The following is an 18,411-nucleotide window of genomic DNA, read 5'->3' as shown; positions in this document are numbered from 1 at the left end:
GTAGACTATGGGTCAAATGGATGCCCCAATTTGCAGTCCTGTCATTTGTTTTAATGTCTTTCTTCCACTACTTAATTGATGCCGTGTATTCCATTATGTTAAAAACTATTTTACATTATGGAAAAAATGTATTGTACCTTAGTTCTCCAACCCCTTTGTTTAGATCAAAGTTTTTTTGTTTTTTGTTTTTTTTTAACTCTACAGGGTTTCACTATATTGGTCAGACTGGTCTCGAACTCCTGAACTGAGGTGATACTCTCACCTCAGCCTCCCAAAGTGCTGGGATTGATTACAGGCATGAGCCACTGCACCCGGCTGAACTGTAATTTCTTGTTTCTGTTTTAGCATTTTGCAATGTGATTCATCAATTACTGCATTTTTTATTTTTAGCTGTAGTCTTATCAAATGGTTGGTTGAGTTGCAGTGATCATTTCTCAAATCAGCCTTAACTTTTACCATTTACTACCTTCTGTAGTAATTGAATTCTAAATGCCTCAAATTCACTATCTAGCATATTTCCATTACATGCTGTTATAAAGTATTTATTTAAGAAATAATTAACTAGAATTTCAGAAACAGTGATTCAAATATATGCAGAGAAGTTGAGTTGCAAAACTTAGGTTTCATAGTTACAGATGAGCTTTTCATTTTATTTTTCAAGAAAATAGATCACTTTCTCAGAACTTAAGTTGAACAGGTGACAGTTCAGGAGATGAAGGGTAAAGAGACAGAGTTATCACATTTCTTGCTTTCAAACCCTAAATTTGCTTCGTCATAATGTGCCCTCATTAATCTGGTTATTATGATAAAGGCATTTTTAAGGTTATCTTTCAAGCAACATCTTTTTAACCTTGTCTATCATTAGGAAACTTTTGTTGTGTTTTTGTTTTGCTGTAAGTCGGTGTCTCCATATGCCTCATGTAAGTAGATATTTAATACTAGTAATTCAATTATAGTTAATTTGCATAGCTTTTTAGGTGTCTGATGACAGTTTCATGCACAAATTTTTTTTAGAATTAATGTCAGTACCTTCACTTAAAGCCTTCAGGGGAATATGGAACAAGGAGAGGTTTACTTGGGTCCATTAGATTATTGGCTTGAAACTTTTTATAACATAATGTTAATTGATTGTACCATTTAAACCTTATAGCATAAATTTGATTTATTTTACCAGAAAAACAAATTTAGCTTTCTATTTTGTGCTGTGGTGAGTGTAATATCCCATATTGATGTATCAGTACACTGACTGATGTGTACCTGGCCAACAAGGTGAAACCCTATCTCTACTAAAAATACAAAAATTAGCCAGGCATGGTAGTATTCACCTATAATCCCAGCTACTTGGGAGACTGAGGCAAGATAATCGCTTGAACCTGGGAGGCAGAGGTTGCAGTGAGCCGAGATCAAACCACTGCACTCTAGCCTGTGCAACAAGAGTAAAACTCCATCTAAAAAATTTTGATTTCTCAGTATGATTTTAAAAGAAACTGGTAGTTTCTATCCATGTTCTCTTTCCAAGTACACTTTTACTTAGTTACCTGTAGACAAGCTGCCTTGTCCAATTCAGTAGCCTAGCCACATTGTGTTCATTTTAATTAAAATTAAAACTTTAGTTCTTCAGTCACACTAGCTACTTTTCAAATGCTAAATAGCCATTTGTGGCTAGTGGCTACCATATTGTATAGCTCAGATATACAACTTGTCCATCATCACAGAAAGTTATGTTGGGCATTAGTGTTAAAAAAAAAAAAAAAAAAAAGTAGGTGGCTACATTAAGGAGTAGAATTGAGTTTGGATTAGTTTTGTGCCTGTTTAGTAATAAACAGTTGTTCTGTAGGTGTGTTTTCCCAATTTTCCAACTGTTAGAATAAAAAAGCAAAATTCACTGGGAGAGGTTTTCTTTTTGACAAGTCATTTGCAATGTTTACCTCTATCAATAAAAGATCTCAGCTCTGCTCTGGCATCCTTGGTTGAGGGTAAGGTTTATCATTGTCTCTGTGAACTCTTAGCTTATTGAAATTTGCCCTTACAATTCATTTATTAGATTAAGCTGCTTTAATTAACTGCTTTAATCCTTAGCACACACAGGAACTTTTAAATGGCATGCACATCTCTAAGCTGAAATCTTCCATCTAAAGACCAACATTAATAAATCTTTGTTTAGGGCAGTAATTCTCAAAATATGGGAAAGCAAGTTTCTGAACCCATCTGTATATTGATTGGCTTCATATGGTTGCCAATATTTTGTCTGCTACCAATGCAGAGATAAGCAGTTACCTTTTATTTTTAAATGGTATGTTGGGTACTTGAATATGGCAGACTCTATTTAAATCATTTAAGTGGCTCCTGAGTTAGCTAAAGGCATGAGGGCAAGGAAATGAGGTACTCTTTATCACAGTACTTTCTAAGGTACCTAGGACAGCTGATAAAAAAATTTAAGAGGCAGATGCCTGTCCTGTTGTGGGTTTAGGAAGGAAGGAGATACTCCAACTATTCATCCTTGCCTTTCCACTTTCAGTCTAATCTTCTACCTTGGTCATATGTCAGGATAGACAAACTGAGCATCCTCCTACTAAGTGGCAGTACTTGGCAGTAGATATAATGGTATTAACTCTTCTTGAATTATGGCTTAGCTACTGCTTGCCCATCAAATACATAGTTGTCTAGTCGAATTGAGCACCAAACCATCACTGGGGCAAATAGTATTTACACTGCAGCAATCCAGCCTAGTCGCAGTACAGTAAAGGTGACCTGACATGGAGCTGGAGCCTGCAGGGTCACAAGTACATGTGCTTTCATTAAGGAAATAAGAAGAACTATTTGGAATTGAAGAGTATATACCCTGTTCAGCAGTCAGTTCCTGCCAGATCCTCTCATTTTGTTTTTAATTTTTCTCTTTAAAATATTTGTGGGCTAAACAAAATTTACAGTATGAATCCAGCTTTCAGTCTGTGGGAGTGCCACCTCTACCCACAGGGCTTTTCCTTTAATCTTTTCATCAGGAATGATTGTCTGCTCCTCAAAAATAAGTAAATTTTAATCCATTTTCTTTCCTAATAAGATAGAATTTGGCTACCCTCCCATTTTTACAGTGAACACTTGCTTAAAGAAGCACAAGACTACTGTTACTTAATACAAACAACAAATACATATTCAAGTACCTATACTCCCTTTCTCAGCACCCAAGATAAGATCATCACACACAAAAAAACACCTCTAATCTTGGAAAATTATTTACGCTGGGTAAAGTGTGAGCCTCCATAAAAAGTTTTTCTCTTTTTTTTATGAGACAGGGTCTCACTCTGTTGCCCAGGCTACAGAGAGTATAGTGGCGCAATCACGGCTTACTGCAACCTCCGCCTCCCAGGCCCAAGTAATTCTCCCACATCGGGCTCCCAAGTAGCCGGGACTTCAGGTGCATGCACCATGCTGGGCTAATTTTTGTATTTTTTTGTAGACATCGGGTTTCACAATGTTGCCCAAACTGCTCTCAAACTTCTGGAGTCAAGCAGTCCACCTGTCTTGGCCTCTCAAAGTGCTGGGATTACGGGCATGAGTCACCACATCTGGCCAAAAAATACTTTGAGGCAAAACTGCACAAATAAGTTTTATCATGTTTTAAGGAAATCTGCTTAAAATTTTTTCACAGCACATTAACCAGAAACTTAAATTAATTTTTCTTGCCTCATTTAAACATTAAGAAAGAACCCATAAACCCACCATTTAGCAAACCCATACTCCCAGTTCCCTAATTCTGCTCAAAGTTTGAGGTAAAAGTTGGAGTGCTTGCTTTCTTAGTGCTTTCCAGTCTCCTACTGATGTGATACTGCATATTACAATGTCACGTCCACTGGTGGTTGTATTGTATTTGCTCTCCCTGTGGAGCACCCAATTATGTAAAGCCAGTCATTTGATTGGGAAATAGAATATGTAATCAAATTCAAAATATGGGCTGATTGATTGACCACAAAATGTGTAAGGGAGTCAGATGACATGGTTCAAGAATGTGTGAAGTATAAAGCCATGCAGCATCAGTGTAGACAGCTGAAAGACAGTGCTGTTTGACGGGACCAGCTAGTGAATCATCTAGAAAAGATTGTCTAGCTTACTCATTACTACCAAATCATAAATCAGGTCTTCTTCAAGAGGCTAGGGATAAAAGCAGAGGATGATGGGACATGTGGTAGAACTATAAGTATTTTGGTGTTTGTGGGGTTTTTTTAGTTCCGTCTGGAGTATCATTTTTGTTAGAAAAAAATGTCCTACAGTCGGCAAATTAAATACAATCATTTAATCATTCTTTTAAAAGGGTAACAGTGGGCCAGGCATAGTAGCTCACACCAGTAATCCCAGCACTTTTCAAAGCTGAGGCAGGTAGATCACTTGAGGTCAGGAGTTTGAGACCACCCTAACTAACATGGTGAAACTCCATCTCTACTAAAAACACAAAAATTAACTGGGTGTGGTGGTGAGTGCCTATAGTCCCAGCTACTCAGGAGGCTGAGGCAGGATAATTGTGTGAACCCTGGAGGTAGAGGTTGCAGTGAGCTGAAACTGTACCACTGCACTCCAGGCTGGGCAACAAAGTGAGACTCTATCTTAAAAAAAAAAAAAAAAAAAAATTGAGAGAGTAATGGTGATAACTAGAGCCAAACATCTAAACATTTGAATAGCCTTTGCACTTTTAGGATGGAGTTAGTTAACCAGATTTTCTTAAGGCAAATTTATTTTAAAGAGTAACTTAAAGATTAGAGGTGGGGATAGCATGCCAGAGGGGTTAGAGGGAGGGTTATGAAAGTATAGAAGAATAGTATAAAAACTCAGAGATAAAATGGGAAAAGATAAAACAAAAATAAAATTATTGAATGGAAACAGCTTAATAGTAGTATTTAAAAATACTACCCTTCCTACAGAAATGCAGCCTATATAAATTTCTAAATAGCCTCTAACCAGAAGAAACCCATACTTTTTTTTTATTTAAGTTCTGGGATACATGTGCAGAATGTGCAGGTTTGTTACATAGGTATACACGTGCCATGGTGGTTTGCTGCACCCATCACCCTGTCATCTGCATTAAATATTTCTCCTAATGTTCTCCCTCCCCTAACCCCCCACCGCCCCCCACCGACAGGCCCCTGTGTATGATGTTTCCCTCCCTGTGTCCCTGTGTTCTTATTGTTCAACTCCCACTTATGAGTGAAAATATGCAGTTTGGTTTTCTGTTCCTGTGTTAGTTTGCTGAGGTTTCTAGTTTCATCCATATCCCTGCAAAAGACGTGAACTCATCCTTTTTTATGGCGGCATAGTATTCCACGGTGTATATATGCCTCATTTTCTTTATTCAGTCTATCATTCATGGACATTTAATTGGTTCCAAATCTTTGCTGTTGTGAATAGTGCTGCAATAAACATACATGTGCATGTGTCTTTATAGTAGAATGATTTATAATCCTTTGGGTATATGCCCAGTAATGGGATTGCAGGGTCAAATGGTATTTCTGGTTCTAGATCCTCAAGGAATTGCCACACTGTCTTCCACAATGGTTGAACATTAGTTCAACCCACCAACAGTGTAAAAGTGTTCCTATTTCTTTACATCCTTTCCAGCATCTGTTGAGAAACCCATGCTTAAAAAATAATAATAAGATTAAGACTTTTGGTTGTCAGTTAAGGTCTTGGTTCGTTAATAATGACTTTATAACCAAAAAAAAAGTGACATGGATATCTTTGAAATGTCTTAATGTGTTGGCCTTCAAATTTTTTATTAGCAAGGAAATTATAGTGCAGTCTTGGTTGAACTGGTTTGGAAATTCTTATAACTCAGTTCCTCAGAAGTATCAACTGATTGTATTGCATTTAGATTCATTCCCTTTCAAAAGCTGCTTAGGAAACAAATTAGTGCTCAGAGCTGTTTACACTTGTAAATGCAATTAAAATTGAAAAGTCAGTTGGGAAACTCACTGGGATCTCTTGATAATAGCAGTGGTTGTTTCTGCTATAATAATTTGAACTGGTGAGGTAAAAATAAATAAATAAATAAATAAATCACTTCAAGAGTTTATAAAATGGTATGTGTATTACCAATGCACATTAAGTGAACTATTCACATTATTTTCTAGATTAAAAAGTAATTTTTTTCAAGTATATGAGGTAGTCAGTGTATTATATTCTTTGAAGTTTTTGTTTCCTCTGCTACTGCCATGCGGGATGTTTTTAAATATGCTTATAAAACAAATGTTTCCAATTGAACTTTAAAAACTAGTCAGGTTTTTGAATTTTAGTATAACTGACATAACTAAAGAAATTAGAGCTACATATCTAAATGAATGAGCTACAGTTAACATAAAACAGTCTTCTAGTATATGTTCTGTTTGTAAATTTCTATTTTAAAAATATATAATCGAGTAGAAATTCATGATTTTCTTCGGCAGATTGAATGATGCCACAGGAATGCCATTTCTGTATCAGTGCCACTGATAAGTTCTTTAGACTAATAGCCCATTAGACTAAATATAGGAGTAACTTCACTGAAAGATGCCTTTAGTTACCCACTGACTGAGCAGCCTGGCAGAACTGCACATTCTGGTTCCTTTGCTAGGAGAGACCTTGTAAGGGACCTTGAGTGATAATTGGTTTGTTTTTGCTGTTTTAAAATAGAATTTTAATTTTCTTTTATGCATTTAACTGCTTTTGAATACCCACTATGTGCCAGGCATTTTGACATTGAGAATATATATGAGTAAGATAGATACGGTCTGTACTTTTCACAAAAAGTACATTTGCCAGAAATACAGGCCAGGAAAGAGGCAATTTTAAAATCTGGTGTGATAAACTCAGATGTTTGGGTTAGGTAAGGCTTCTTAAGAGAAATGAGAGCTAGACAGGAGGGGATGATAATCATGACCCACATTTGTAGTGGGGGTGGTACTGGAGTGAAGCAGAAGGATTTAAGATCTTGTAGGTGCTATATTTTATGGGGGAGAAATCTGTTAAGATGGTCAGCAAAACATCCAGGATTGTGGGGAGTGAAAAGCTTGCAAGGAGGACACCCAGGTTTCTTCCTTGAGTAGTTGGTGATGCCATACTCAGTAAGAGGATCAGCTTTAGAGTTGTGTGGTGAAAGAGGAAGAGGAGTTAATGTTCAATAAGGTGAGTTTGAGGAGCCAGTAGGTATATCTAAGTGGAAATTATATTACATGAAACATTAAGAAGAAACAGTGGCTAAAAACTTTACAAGTCCACATTATTGTTCAGATAGATATCTATTATACTTACCTGTTGTTGAACCTCTAGAGTACATCAGAGAATTAGTTATTTAATGTAATTACTTTTTCATCTTGTTTTAATATAATTTCTGGAGTTTCTGTATAAATGCTAAAAAACCTACAAAATTTAACAATAAATATTAATTACTTTCTATAGCCTAGTTCACAACCTTTTTTATATGCTGAAGAATTTCATTTCATATAAATTGGAGGAGAAACTTATAAATTACTATATTTATATTCAACTAAATCATTGTTACATAGAGCTGAGGCAGTGGACTGAGAATGAGACCATTTACTGTTTTGAGGGATTAGCTAACCATCTGTTGGCAACAAGACCTAAAAGAGTTTGCAGAGAATAGGGGAGCTCTTTAATAAATGTTACAATTAGTAATAGGCAAGTTTCAGGTTCTCTCTGCATACTGGCGTTTCCCAGAAAAGTAAGCATTGGAATCAAATAACAGAATGCAACCATTTTTCCTTTTGTGTATAACTTGTGATTACTACTATTTTTGTCTTATTATCTAAAATGTGTAATAATAAAACTTTTAATAAAGCAGGGCTTGTGAGTTTCCTTTTTATGGCAATTTACCCAGTTTTGAAGATGTATACTTTATTATCAAATAAAGCTTTGAGAATTATCCTGTACATATTCTAATGTTGCTGGAAATTTGACCTAATCTGGTAATAACTGGCAGAAATGTATACGTGCTCACAATTGCAGTACAAGGAATAAAGTGATAAATAAAATGTGTATTAAATTCTGTTTAAGTTTCTAGCAATTTTTGTGCTAATTGGAAGAAACGAGGCTCAGATATTTGAGTTTACCTCGTGAGAGCAGTTGTTTACAAGTGTTTATAATATTAATGTGTTTTAGAGGTGTGTTCACATAGCTTACAGTAACTGTTGAGGGAACTGATAACCAATTTAACACTTGGTTTTGACAATCTCACCAAGTCCCACCATTGGCTGATGTTATATTTCTTTAAAAAAAACATTAATATTCCCAAGTATGTTAATACTTGATTTCATACCATTAAAGTGCAAATGCTTCATTATCTTTCTTTTAGCAGACTTTGGAGTTTACGTAATAAAATCACTGTGAGTTCAGTGTTTTCAAAAGCACAGGATGAATTACAGAATGTATTTTTTCTGATGAATCAGCTAAAACTTTTTTTTAAACTAGCTCCTGAGTGGCTCTCCACTTACTCCATTTAAAAAGCTAAGCAGATTTAAACTGTTTAGTTCTGACAGACAGAAATGTTCAGGTCTACATTCCTGATTCACCTTCAATATAAAAGTAGCACTGTTTGACTTTAATAATATGGTTTGAACTTATAAAAATGTGTGAATATATTCTATATTTTGAAATGTATTTTATATTTGAAAATGTATTCTGTATTTTTAAAAAACAATTGAGGTTGTATCTGCATACTTACACTCTTCTAAGTTGGGAGATATGAAAGTAATATTTCTGTTATGGTATATAATGAATATTTGTGAGTTGAGGAATTACTGGCTATTGGATCTTGACAGATGGAATTTACAGCTATATGAAAAATGATTGTGTATAATGCATTTTTTCTAGGAGATAAAATAAGGTTTTAGTAAGTATAAAATGGAAACATGAAAAATGTTAGATGCTTTTTCTTAAAAAATAAATCTGACTAGTTTATTGAATTTTTGACTTTTGTTAATTTGTAATTTTCTGGTTCTGGTTTATTTTTCTCCAGTAAATATAACTCATAATTTAGGAACATAATTTACTGTGTTTTGGAGGGAAAAAAAAACTTGTTGAGCATTTCTGTTATTAAACCTTATAATATTATAGACATTTTTACAAGTGTGTACTTCAGAAGGTTTAATGAAGAAAGCACTATAATGTAAAGGCCAAGAATTTGTAAAGGTAAATTGCTGGGTTCAGTAGTATTTTTTTATATTGTGCAGTAACATCTCTGGACTAAGATTAAAATTGAATAATTAAGTTCTTAGAAAGGTTCTGCTATTCATAAGAATTTAATATTACTGAATATAATAAGTTAAATTGAAGCAGAAATTATTAGGCCACATTGTATATTAATATTGATATTCTTTAGCATTTTTCTTCTAATTCACAGACTATCAAGGACGCTGATTTTACTAAGATTCGTATATTCTTAAAGTGATTTAAAGAAGAAAACACAATTCTTCAAGTCTTCTGTATCTCTTTTTCTTCCATAGGAGTACCAAAGGCTAATCTCTTGCACACCAAATCATTAAGGGGCCATAAAGACTGCTTTGAAAAATACCATTTAATTGCAAACCAGGGTTGTCCTCGATCTAAGCTTTCAAAAAGTACTTATGAAGAAGTCAAAACCATTTTGAGTAAGAAGATAAACTGGATTGTACAATATGCACAAAATAAGGATCTGGATTCAGATTCTGAATGTTCTAAAAACCCCCAGCATCATCTGTTTAATTTCAGGCATAAGCCAGAAGAAAAATTACTTCCACACTTTGACTCCCAAGTACCAAAATATTCTGCAAAATGGGTAGATGGAAGTGCAGGTGGCATCTCTAACTGTACACAAAGAATTTTGGAGCAGAGGGAAAATACAGACTTTGGACTTGCTATGTTACAAGATTCAGGTGCCACTTTATGTCATAACAGTGTACTGTGGCCTCATAGTCGCAACCAGGCACAGAACAAAGAAGAGACAATCTCTAGTCCAGAGGCTAATGTCCAGACCCAGCATCCACATTACAGCAGAGAGGAATGTAAGTAAAATGGGGAGAAAAGTAAAAGTTGGGTGGTTTGGGGTTTTTTTACATTTGTATAACTGTATAATGGCTCAAGAATTTTGCTGTGGAATTGTAGATTTGGTAAACATTGTATTTAAATAACAGGTTCACCTTAGCAAAAATGAGATATCTTAAAACTTTTCATTCACTGGAATTCTCCTATGTTCTAAGCATTGAAGTTAGGCAGTTTCCTTGTTTGTTGTGCCATTTAAAATGATTACACTAAATAGAATCAACAAACTGTGAATTGGAACATCTAGGACTCGTATAGTTTAGAACTACAACTTTGTCTATTGGCTAATACACATTGTCACATTGCTAATCCCTACAATACTAATTGACTGGTGGTGGCATTTCAAAAGCAAAAATCTGACATTTTACTAAAGGCCAAAGGTAATGTGTGCAGTTATTGTAAAGTTAGAAGGGGTGACTCATTCTGTCTACATCTGTTTCTATAAAAACATAGAGAAGCTAAGGTGATTTTGTCTTGAAATCGTGATTTCAGAGCCAGAAGGAACCTCTGGTATCTTTTTAAGATTGTATATCTAGATAGACAAATTGATTATTCAGACTGTAGGTTATACACTGTGTAATGCTTAATCAAAATCAGCTTCATGGGTCGTGACTAACACTTTTTTAAAAACTAAAACAGAATAGGAGATAACAATTCATTGGACCTACTACTAAGTACTTTTTTGGTGGAACTTTTGTTTCAGTGAAGGGTGGTGGTACACTGGCAGTGATTAAAAAAAATATATGTTTCTGGCTAGGCATAGTGGCTCACACCTATAATCCCATCACTTTGGGAGGCCAGTATGGGAGGATCACTTGAGCCCAGGAGTTCAAGACCAGCCTAGACAACATAGTGAGACCCTCTGTCTACAAAAAATTAAAAAATTAGCGAAGTATGGTGGCACATGCCTATGGTTCCAGCTCCTAGGGAGGCTGAAATAGAAGGAATCACTTGAGCCCAGGAGGTTGAGGCAACAGTGAGCCATTGATTGTACCACTGCATTCTCACCTGAGTGACAGAGCAAGACCCTGTCTCAAAAAAAGAATAAAGATAAAATTTTCTTACCACGGGTTGTGGTCAGGATTTGAAAACTTCTACTGTACGCTTAGGAGAGCTAATGGTTGAATACTGGAGTACTGCTGAGTGTTGTGTTGGCAGTTAAATGCAAATTTTTAAAACTAGGATATTGTGTTGGTAATGTAAGCAGCGTGTTTGCCTAGGTTGTTGTGGTAATAGTGAATACATTTTCATGTTTCAGTGGATTCGATGACTCTTGGTGAGGTAGAGCAACTGAATGCAAAGCTCCTACAGCAAATCCAGGGTAAGAATCACTCTCAATGCTTTTTTGTGTGTGAAAATTTTGACATAGAAAATCACCTATGATAGTGCACCATTGGCTTTATCTACATTTAAATTTGGAAATGAGATATTCAGATCTGTTAGAGTTCCAGAGCAAAAAAGAATAAGAAAGAAACAACTTTCAATTGCAGAGGAAATACATTTTTCTTTTCTTTTCTTTTTTTTTCTTTTTTTGGCAACAGAATCTTGCTTTACCACCCACGTTGGAATATAGTGGTGGTGATCCTCCTGAGTAACTGGGACTTACTGGCACGATTACACCCAGCTAATTTTCTATTTTTTGTAGAGATGGGGTCTCTTTATGTTGCCCAGGCTGGTCTCAAGTTCCTGGGCTCAAGCAGTCCTCCCGCCTCAACCTCCCAAAGAGCTGGCATTACAGTTGTGAGCCACTGCTCCTGGCCACGTTTTTCTTTTCTAAGTGGAAATGGAAACTGCAACTCAATCTCTACCTCTTACTAACATTTTAGTGACTACCTACTGTGACACCAGGCATTATGGGGGCATACTCCCAAACAGTTCTTTAAGGCATGTGATATTAGTCATTTTTGTTAATTATAAACAATTTCAAACATCTATAAAAGTAGTGAAACTAGTATAATAAACCCCTTAAGCATCTTCAGCAGCTTCAACTGTCATCAAAGGCATAATAATAATCATCTCTACTTGCATCCATTACCATTGCATCACCTGTAGCATGGATTATTTTGAAACAAATCCCAGTTAGCACATTGTTTTTGTCCATAAATAGTTTAGGATTTTCTCTAAAAGTAACTTTTTTAAAAAGTCACAGTCTCATTATCACATCATCTAAAGTTAATTATTCCTTAACATCATCAATATGATGCTAACACTGACAATTAATGTTCAGATTCCCCAATTTTCTCCTTTTCAGTACTTCAGAGATACTGCGTTGCTTACAAAGATCATGTATCCAGTCAGCAGCAGATTGAGGATTTAAACTCCAAAGGTTAACCACACAGCCTCTCAGAATAATAAAAATAATCACAATAATAATAGTAGAAACTTATGTGTACTTTACAAATATCTCAATTTTTACAGTAGCCTAGTGAAGTGCTTAGATCATTATCAATGTTACACATAAAAGGAAATTGATGCCAAAAGCTTCTTGCTTGAGGCACATAAGAGTAAGAACAAGGATGCAAAACTCCTGGTAGTCTGATGATTCCAAAGCCTCTTTGAGGGGGTTCCAGACCAGAATACTAATGGGCTCTTCTTATCTATAAATCATATCATATACTAATGGAATCTGTTTACAGATTCTAATTGAGAAATGTGGCTCAGCTGTAGTAACAACCTCCATTTTTGCAGTGCATCTCTATAGTCATTGCTTATGACGGAAATTTCACTTGATAGAGAGAGCCAAATTCCAATTGGCTGTGTAAAGTATACAGAATTCCTAGGATGATCAGAACCAGCATGCTTTGTAGAAAACACAACTATTTCTTTGGTGTCAAATCAGTTTCATTGTGACACTTTGCCCAATGCATAGATTTCAGTTCTTGAAATTTAAATCATAGCATTGTCTTTCTGCATACTAAAAACGGAAGTTTTTAAATCTTTTACAGAAGTTTTTGAAGAGTTAACACACCAAGTACAAGAAAAAGATTCTTTGGCCTCACAGCTCCATGTCCGCCACGTTGCCATTGAACAGCTTCTGAAGAACTATTCTAAGTTACCATGTCTGCAAGTAGGGCGAACAGGAATGAAGTCACACCTACCCATAAACAACTGACCTAAACAGACCTGCTTCGTATGCCCTACCCTTTATTGGTCTCCCAGACATGCAAACTTTGAAGAAGTTTGAAGAAAGTTGTGGTCCATTTTTTTATGGTCATTAAATTTGCCAAACGTGAGGCAGTATTTAACATCTTGGTCAAATAAAGCAGATCATTATACTCTAGTCTTCTAGGGCTAATCATTTTGGCTCATTTGGGGACTCTTTTTCCCGTAATTACTAAACAAATTTTATTACATGTGACTACTTAAATATACTGTTACAGTGTCATTTTATGATATGTAATTCACCTGTCAAAACAACAGATTAACAAATTCCTTAAAGATAATTTTTAAGAGGGAAATGGAATTCATATCACCTCTTATTTATTATGAGCAATATTTTAATATAAAAATTTTATATGTAAAAATGCTATTTTAGGTACTTTGCCATTCTCTTTATAAATGTGTATTCGAGCGGCTCTGTATATTTATTTACACTATCATGTGTGAATATGTTCACCCATATTTCAGGTCACTGCATTTTATTCTCTTAATACAATGTTTTTACAACTGTACCTTGCTTTCCAAAGATAAATGTATTTTGGATTAGAAATCAATTTAATTGAGTTGTTTTAACTTCTAATAACTCTTATAAAAGAGGTATTAATAACTTTTTAAAGCAAGTATTCAAGTAAATAAAATACATTATTTTGTTTTCTAACAAAAGCAGTTCTGAGTTAGTTCAGGAAGAAAAGACTAATCTGGCTTTTTTGTCAACTTGTCTCCATAGAAATGAAAGCCTCCTCTACTTCTTTCATTTTTAGCTTCACACCAATGACTGTGATGCATTAGAATTTGGACAGAGTAAGTCAAGCCTCACTTCCGATTCAAATACAAAGTCTATCTTCAAATTGAATGTGCTGTGAAATTGTTCTGTCTTTGAAAAGTAAGGCTATTTCGTGTACCATTTTGGGTAAAGTTTCAAGAATACTTAAACTGTCTAAATTGTATTATCACCATCATTGAAATTAGTGCTCAAAGAAAGCATTGTGAGGTATTTTCCTAAAGTTTAGAATCTAAAGAGAAATAGAAGAATTGCTTGACAGAAGAAAAGCAGAACTCCTAATTAAAAAAAAAACTTGAGCCTATGTATTAAGAGAATGTTCTCATAAGTTGCCTATGATGTTTCCAAAGAGTTTTTATCTAGCAGATTGTCTCAAACAGCTAGTTAAGTTTTAGTAACGTATTAGAGTACAAACTATAACCAATGCAGAATTAAAATGGGCTCTAAATTCTGTTTTTAACTTGTGTTTAGAATGTATTTATGAAGTAGATCCTTTGCTTGAAAGTATCTACAGAAAAGCCCAGTAACTTGGCAGCTTCATGCATAAAGATATAAATGACATTTGCCTTAAATTTGGCAGCCTACCCTGGCTTGGGTTAGATTTTATTCTTGAACACAAAAAGTATTTAGCTTAGCAAAGAAACACTTCAGTCTAGTTGAAAACAACTTTTTGTAATGCTAAAGTGTTAAATTGGCTTGAGGGTATTAATTGATATTCATTGATTTTGTTTTATTTTTCTTTTTAAGTATAACATTACTTTTTGGAGGGAATTTTTGGAAAGATGCTTTCAGTTTCTCAATTCTTTGAATCATGAAAAATGAATTTAAAATCCAGGGAGTATGGATATACATTGCCTTAGTTTTGATGAGCTTTAAATTAAATGTGTGCAATATCAAAATATTTGAACTTACAAGTTGGGTAAATACATTTCCTGATTATGCCAATATCTTAGTGCTTAATTGTTCCCACATTTTCAAATTTGACTTACTTTTTTTTGGCATAATTCAGTAAGAATTATAAGAAAATGTAATTATCAGCAGGCCAGTGTGTTTGCACACATTTGGGTTTGTGTTTAGATGAGTTAGGGACAGTCATAAAAGTTTGGGATGTGTTGCATTTGATATCAGTAGTAGCATATTTCCAGAATATGAGCCATAAGTTGCAGTCTTGAATACAACAGTGTTATCCAAAGAAAGGAGTTTTCTGACAAATATATAGCTTTACTAATAAGTACGGAACAACTGGGTGAGAGTGTGCATGTACTGAGGTCTTAAGTGAGGACTCTGATTTATTCCATTTAGATTTTTCTACTTAAGCTCTTCAAACGAGAGGTGCTCTTAAAATTTTGCGGTGCTGGTACTCACACTACTTTATTTGGATGAGTTTCTGGTAAAAATATTTTTGTTGAACTATTTTGCACAGCAGTTTATCCAAACATTTGGTAACCTTATAATTTAGTCCTATGTTAGTTTTCTTAATCAAATATGCAATTATTATGTAAGCAAATGTAAGTATCAGGTACAGAGTTGAGTTCCATCAGAACATGAAACATCACAAATACTGGTTTCTGTACTTGGCTGTTCTCTACAGTTGTTAGTAATTTTTGAGGATGTTTTGAACCAAATCTCATGTACTACTGTTTAAAAAGTGGCAAAACAGACTGCCAGTTGTCCATTACTAAAATTTCAGAGCTTATATGATTAAGGAGAGTGAGATAAGACTAATCTTTTTCATGTTCAATTTTATAATTAGACAAGTCAAATTGATTTTTAAAAATCAGAAAAGTGTTTTTGATCACCACACAGCGTTGTTCTCTTTAAAGTTTTAAATCTGTTCAACCTTACAATTAAGCTAAAAATCAATTATGTTTACTTTGGAATTATCTTATCCTTTGATCTTCATATTAATATCTAAATTAGTCTTTTTTGAAAGGCATGCACTTGAGACTCCAGTAATAGATGATTCAGGCAGCAGAATAGTGTTTTTTAGTGTTATGTTGTTTCCTATGCACAATGTTGGAACAAAGACATACTCCTTGTTTTTCAAAATACATGTTCATTTTACCACAAAGTGCCCATTTTTATATACATTTAAGGATTATTTTTTCAATATTAAGTTCATGTTGGAAAGCGATTTCAGAAATATAGTCAAAATATATAGTCAAATATATCTTGACAGGCATCTTGAGATTTTTTGGTTTTTTATTTTACCATATTCTTTACAACTGAAAATGATTTTGTGTTTTCTTTATGTTGTTTATATGTTTTTTACCTTAGTGTTTGCACTGATAAGGCTTGTTGGTCCATTTTTGTTCATTTTCTTAAAGTAAGCTTTTAGATATATTTGTTTTAATGTTTCTATTTGGGTTTTGTTTTGTTTTGGAAGAATCTGCTTTCATTATTAAATTATAAAATGTAAAATATAAATGCACTAAACTTAAGTAGGAGTTTTTTAAAGAGTAAATTATTTGTGTAGCTTATTAGGAGGTTCAGGTTAGTGACCAAAAGGTGGGTTACATGTACATGAAAATTTTAAAAGGTACCATGTAAAATTCTTGTATTGTCACTTTTTCTGACTTATGCCAGTTCATTTACTGACAAATGTTGTTACTAAGTACTTATTAAGAAGTTTAATACTCTGTAAAAACATTTTATTACTTTTTGTTCAGATGTAAAGCAAAGATAATTATGTTGTTTCAGTGTATGATTGTATTTTTAACATTAGATTGGTGGGAGTAATTATTTGAGGAAATTTGTGGTGAAAATTAGTAAGAGATAAAACCCTCAACACCGTTTATTCTTACCAGGTAAAATTTTGTGGTCAAGGGGTAGGGTTGAGTTTAGTAACCAGAATATTTAATAGAGCCCTCACACAAAATAAAAATAACTTGGAGGAAGGCTATAATGCTTGCATCTCAGTATTTTTATTTCACTTCATCCTTTCATAATTGACCTTGTTATGATGCAGTCTAGCCTATTAAGTAACTTCCGGCTATGGTAACATTGACATGAATGAACCATATTATAGCAAGTCTCCAAAATATCTAGTTTGTAACATATGCTTTTCCTGTTCTTTTTAGTTTGAGTCCACATTACTAATACATTTTAATAATATTTAATTATTTCACAATTTTAGGTTTACCAAAGTAAACAAAAAATCATGAAGATAAGTGTTGCCCTCCCCAAAAAAAGTTTAAAGATTAGTTGAACTTCCCTTAACTACACCTAAAGCAAAGGGGAATTTTAGTAAGTGTGTGTACCTTGTTTCTTTCAAACACATCTAGAATGTTTTTCTTTTACCCTACTACCTCCAAAAGAGGCAGTTTAGAAAGTATTCAGTAGTGACTTTTGTTAAATGCCATTTCGTGTGTGTCTGTGTGTGTGTGTGTGTGTGTGTGTGTGTGAATCTTGCTTTAAAACGGTATTACATACTATAGTCATTGAACTTAATCTCTCTGGTGTTAGAAATTTACAAAATTGTATTAACACATTAGAAAAAAGAAAATGAAGCTGCTGTGGTAAAAACCAAGTTTGTTTCAAAAAAGTATTTAGACAATTATTTGGCTGTTAATATTTTCTTTGAAAACTGCAATAATTTATATATTTGTATTGCTCTGCTTTGGAACTGTAACTATATATGCTTGTCTACTATTTTTAATTTTACAACAATAAAATAAGTATTTTGTTATCTGCTAGCTTGAGTGGATGTTTTTAAAAGTAGCCTTTTTTTTTTTAAATGGTGGGTCGACATGAAGGGTTTTGCTTTGCAGGTTTAGTAAGTCTATACTTAGAATGATCTTATCTGACAATTTCTTAATTTCTTGTTATAATCTTACCTTATCTCTGATACTTAATATTCTCTCTCTCCCAATACAGCAGCAGGAAATAAGATACCTGGACTTACTAGATGTGTATGTAATTTTTTTAATTGGGTTGTAATTTATACACAGTAAGCACAGGTGTTTAACTGTATTGCTTGAGTTTTAACAAATGTATGCAACTGTGTAGCCATCACTCCCTTTGGTTCCCTTCACAGTCACTTCATTAACCATTTCCCTTCCACTGATTGTTCTGATTTTGTTGTCGTTGCCCATGCTCGAGTGCATTGGCACAATTTCAACTCACTGCAGCCTCCACCTCCCAAGTTCAAGCGATTCTCCTGCATCAGCCTCCCGAGTAGCTGGGGTAACAGGCACACACCACCACACCTGGCTAATTTCTGCATTTTTAGTAGAGATGGGGTTTCACCATGTTGGCCAGGCTGGTCTCAAACTCCTGACCTCAGCTGAACTGCCTGCCTCGGCCTCCCAGAGTGCTGGGATTACAGGCATGAGCCACTGCACCCGGCCTGATTGATCAGTATCACTGTACTTTGCATTTGCCTGCATTAAAAACTTTATATAAATGTAGTC

At 34.4% G+C, this 18,411-nt stretch overlaps 1 protein-coding gene across 2 annotated transcripts in view; it reads left to right on the top strand.

Moving 5' to 3' along the window:
• Positions 1 to 17,687, top strand: part of CUNH21orf91 (chromosome unknown C21orf91 homolog) — a 34,403-nt gene extending 16,716 nt beyond the window's left edge. The window contains exons 3-5 of one of the 2 annotated variants that reach the window (XM_012444773.3): positions 9,486 to 10,022; positions 11,318 to 11,380; positions 13,005 to 17,687. In XM_012444773.3, the coding sequence (XP_012300196.2) occupies positions 9,486 to 10,022; positions 11,318 to 11,380; positions 13,005 to 13,171 (767 nt within the window). In that variant the 3' untranslated portion in view covers positions 13,172 to 17,687. The remainder of the gene's footprint in view (positions 1 to 9,485; positions 10,023 to 11,317; positions 11,381 to 13,004) is intronic. The other variant, XM_012444774.3, reaches the window with a different exon arrangement.
• The last annotated feature ends 724 nt before the right edge of the window (positions 17,688 to 18,411 follow it).

Source organism: Aotus nancymaae, unplaced genomic scaffold (genome assembly GCF_030222135.1).
Source record: "Aotus nancymaae isolate 86718 unplaced genomic scaffold, 86718_ANA_hifiasm-v0.15.2.pri h1tg000022l_1, whole genome shotgun sequence".
In the NCBI taxonomy this organism is placed as follows: Eukaryota; Metazoa; Chordata; class Mammalia; order Primates; family Aotidae; genus Aotus; species Aotus nancymaae.
This window is presented reverse-complemented; position numbering and strand designations above follow the sequence as displayed.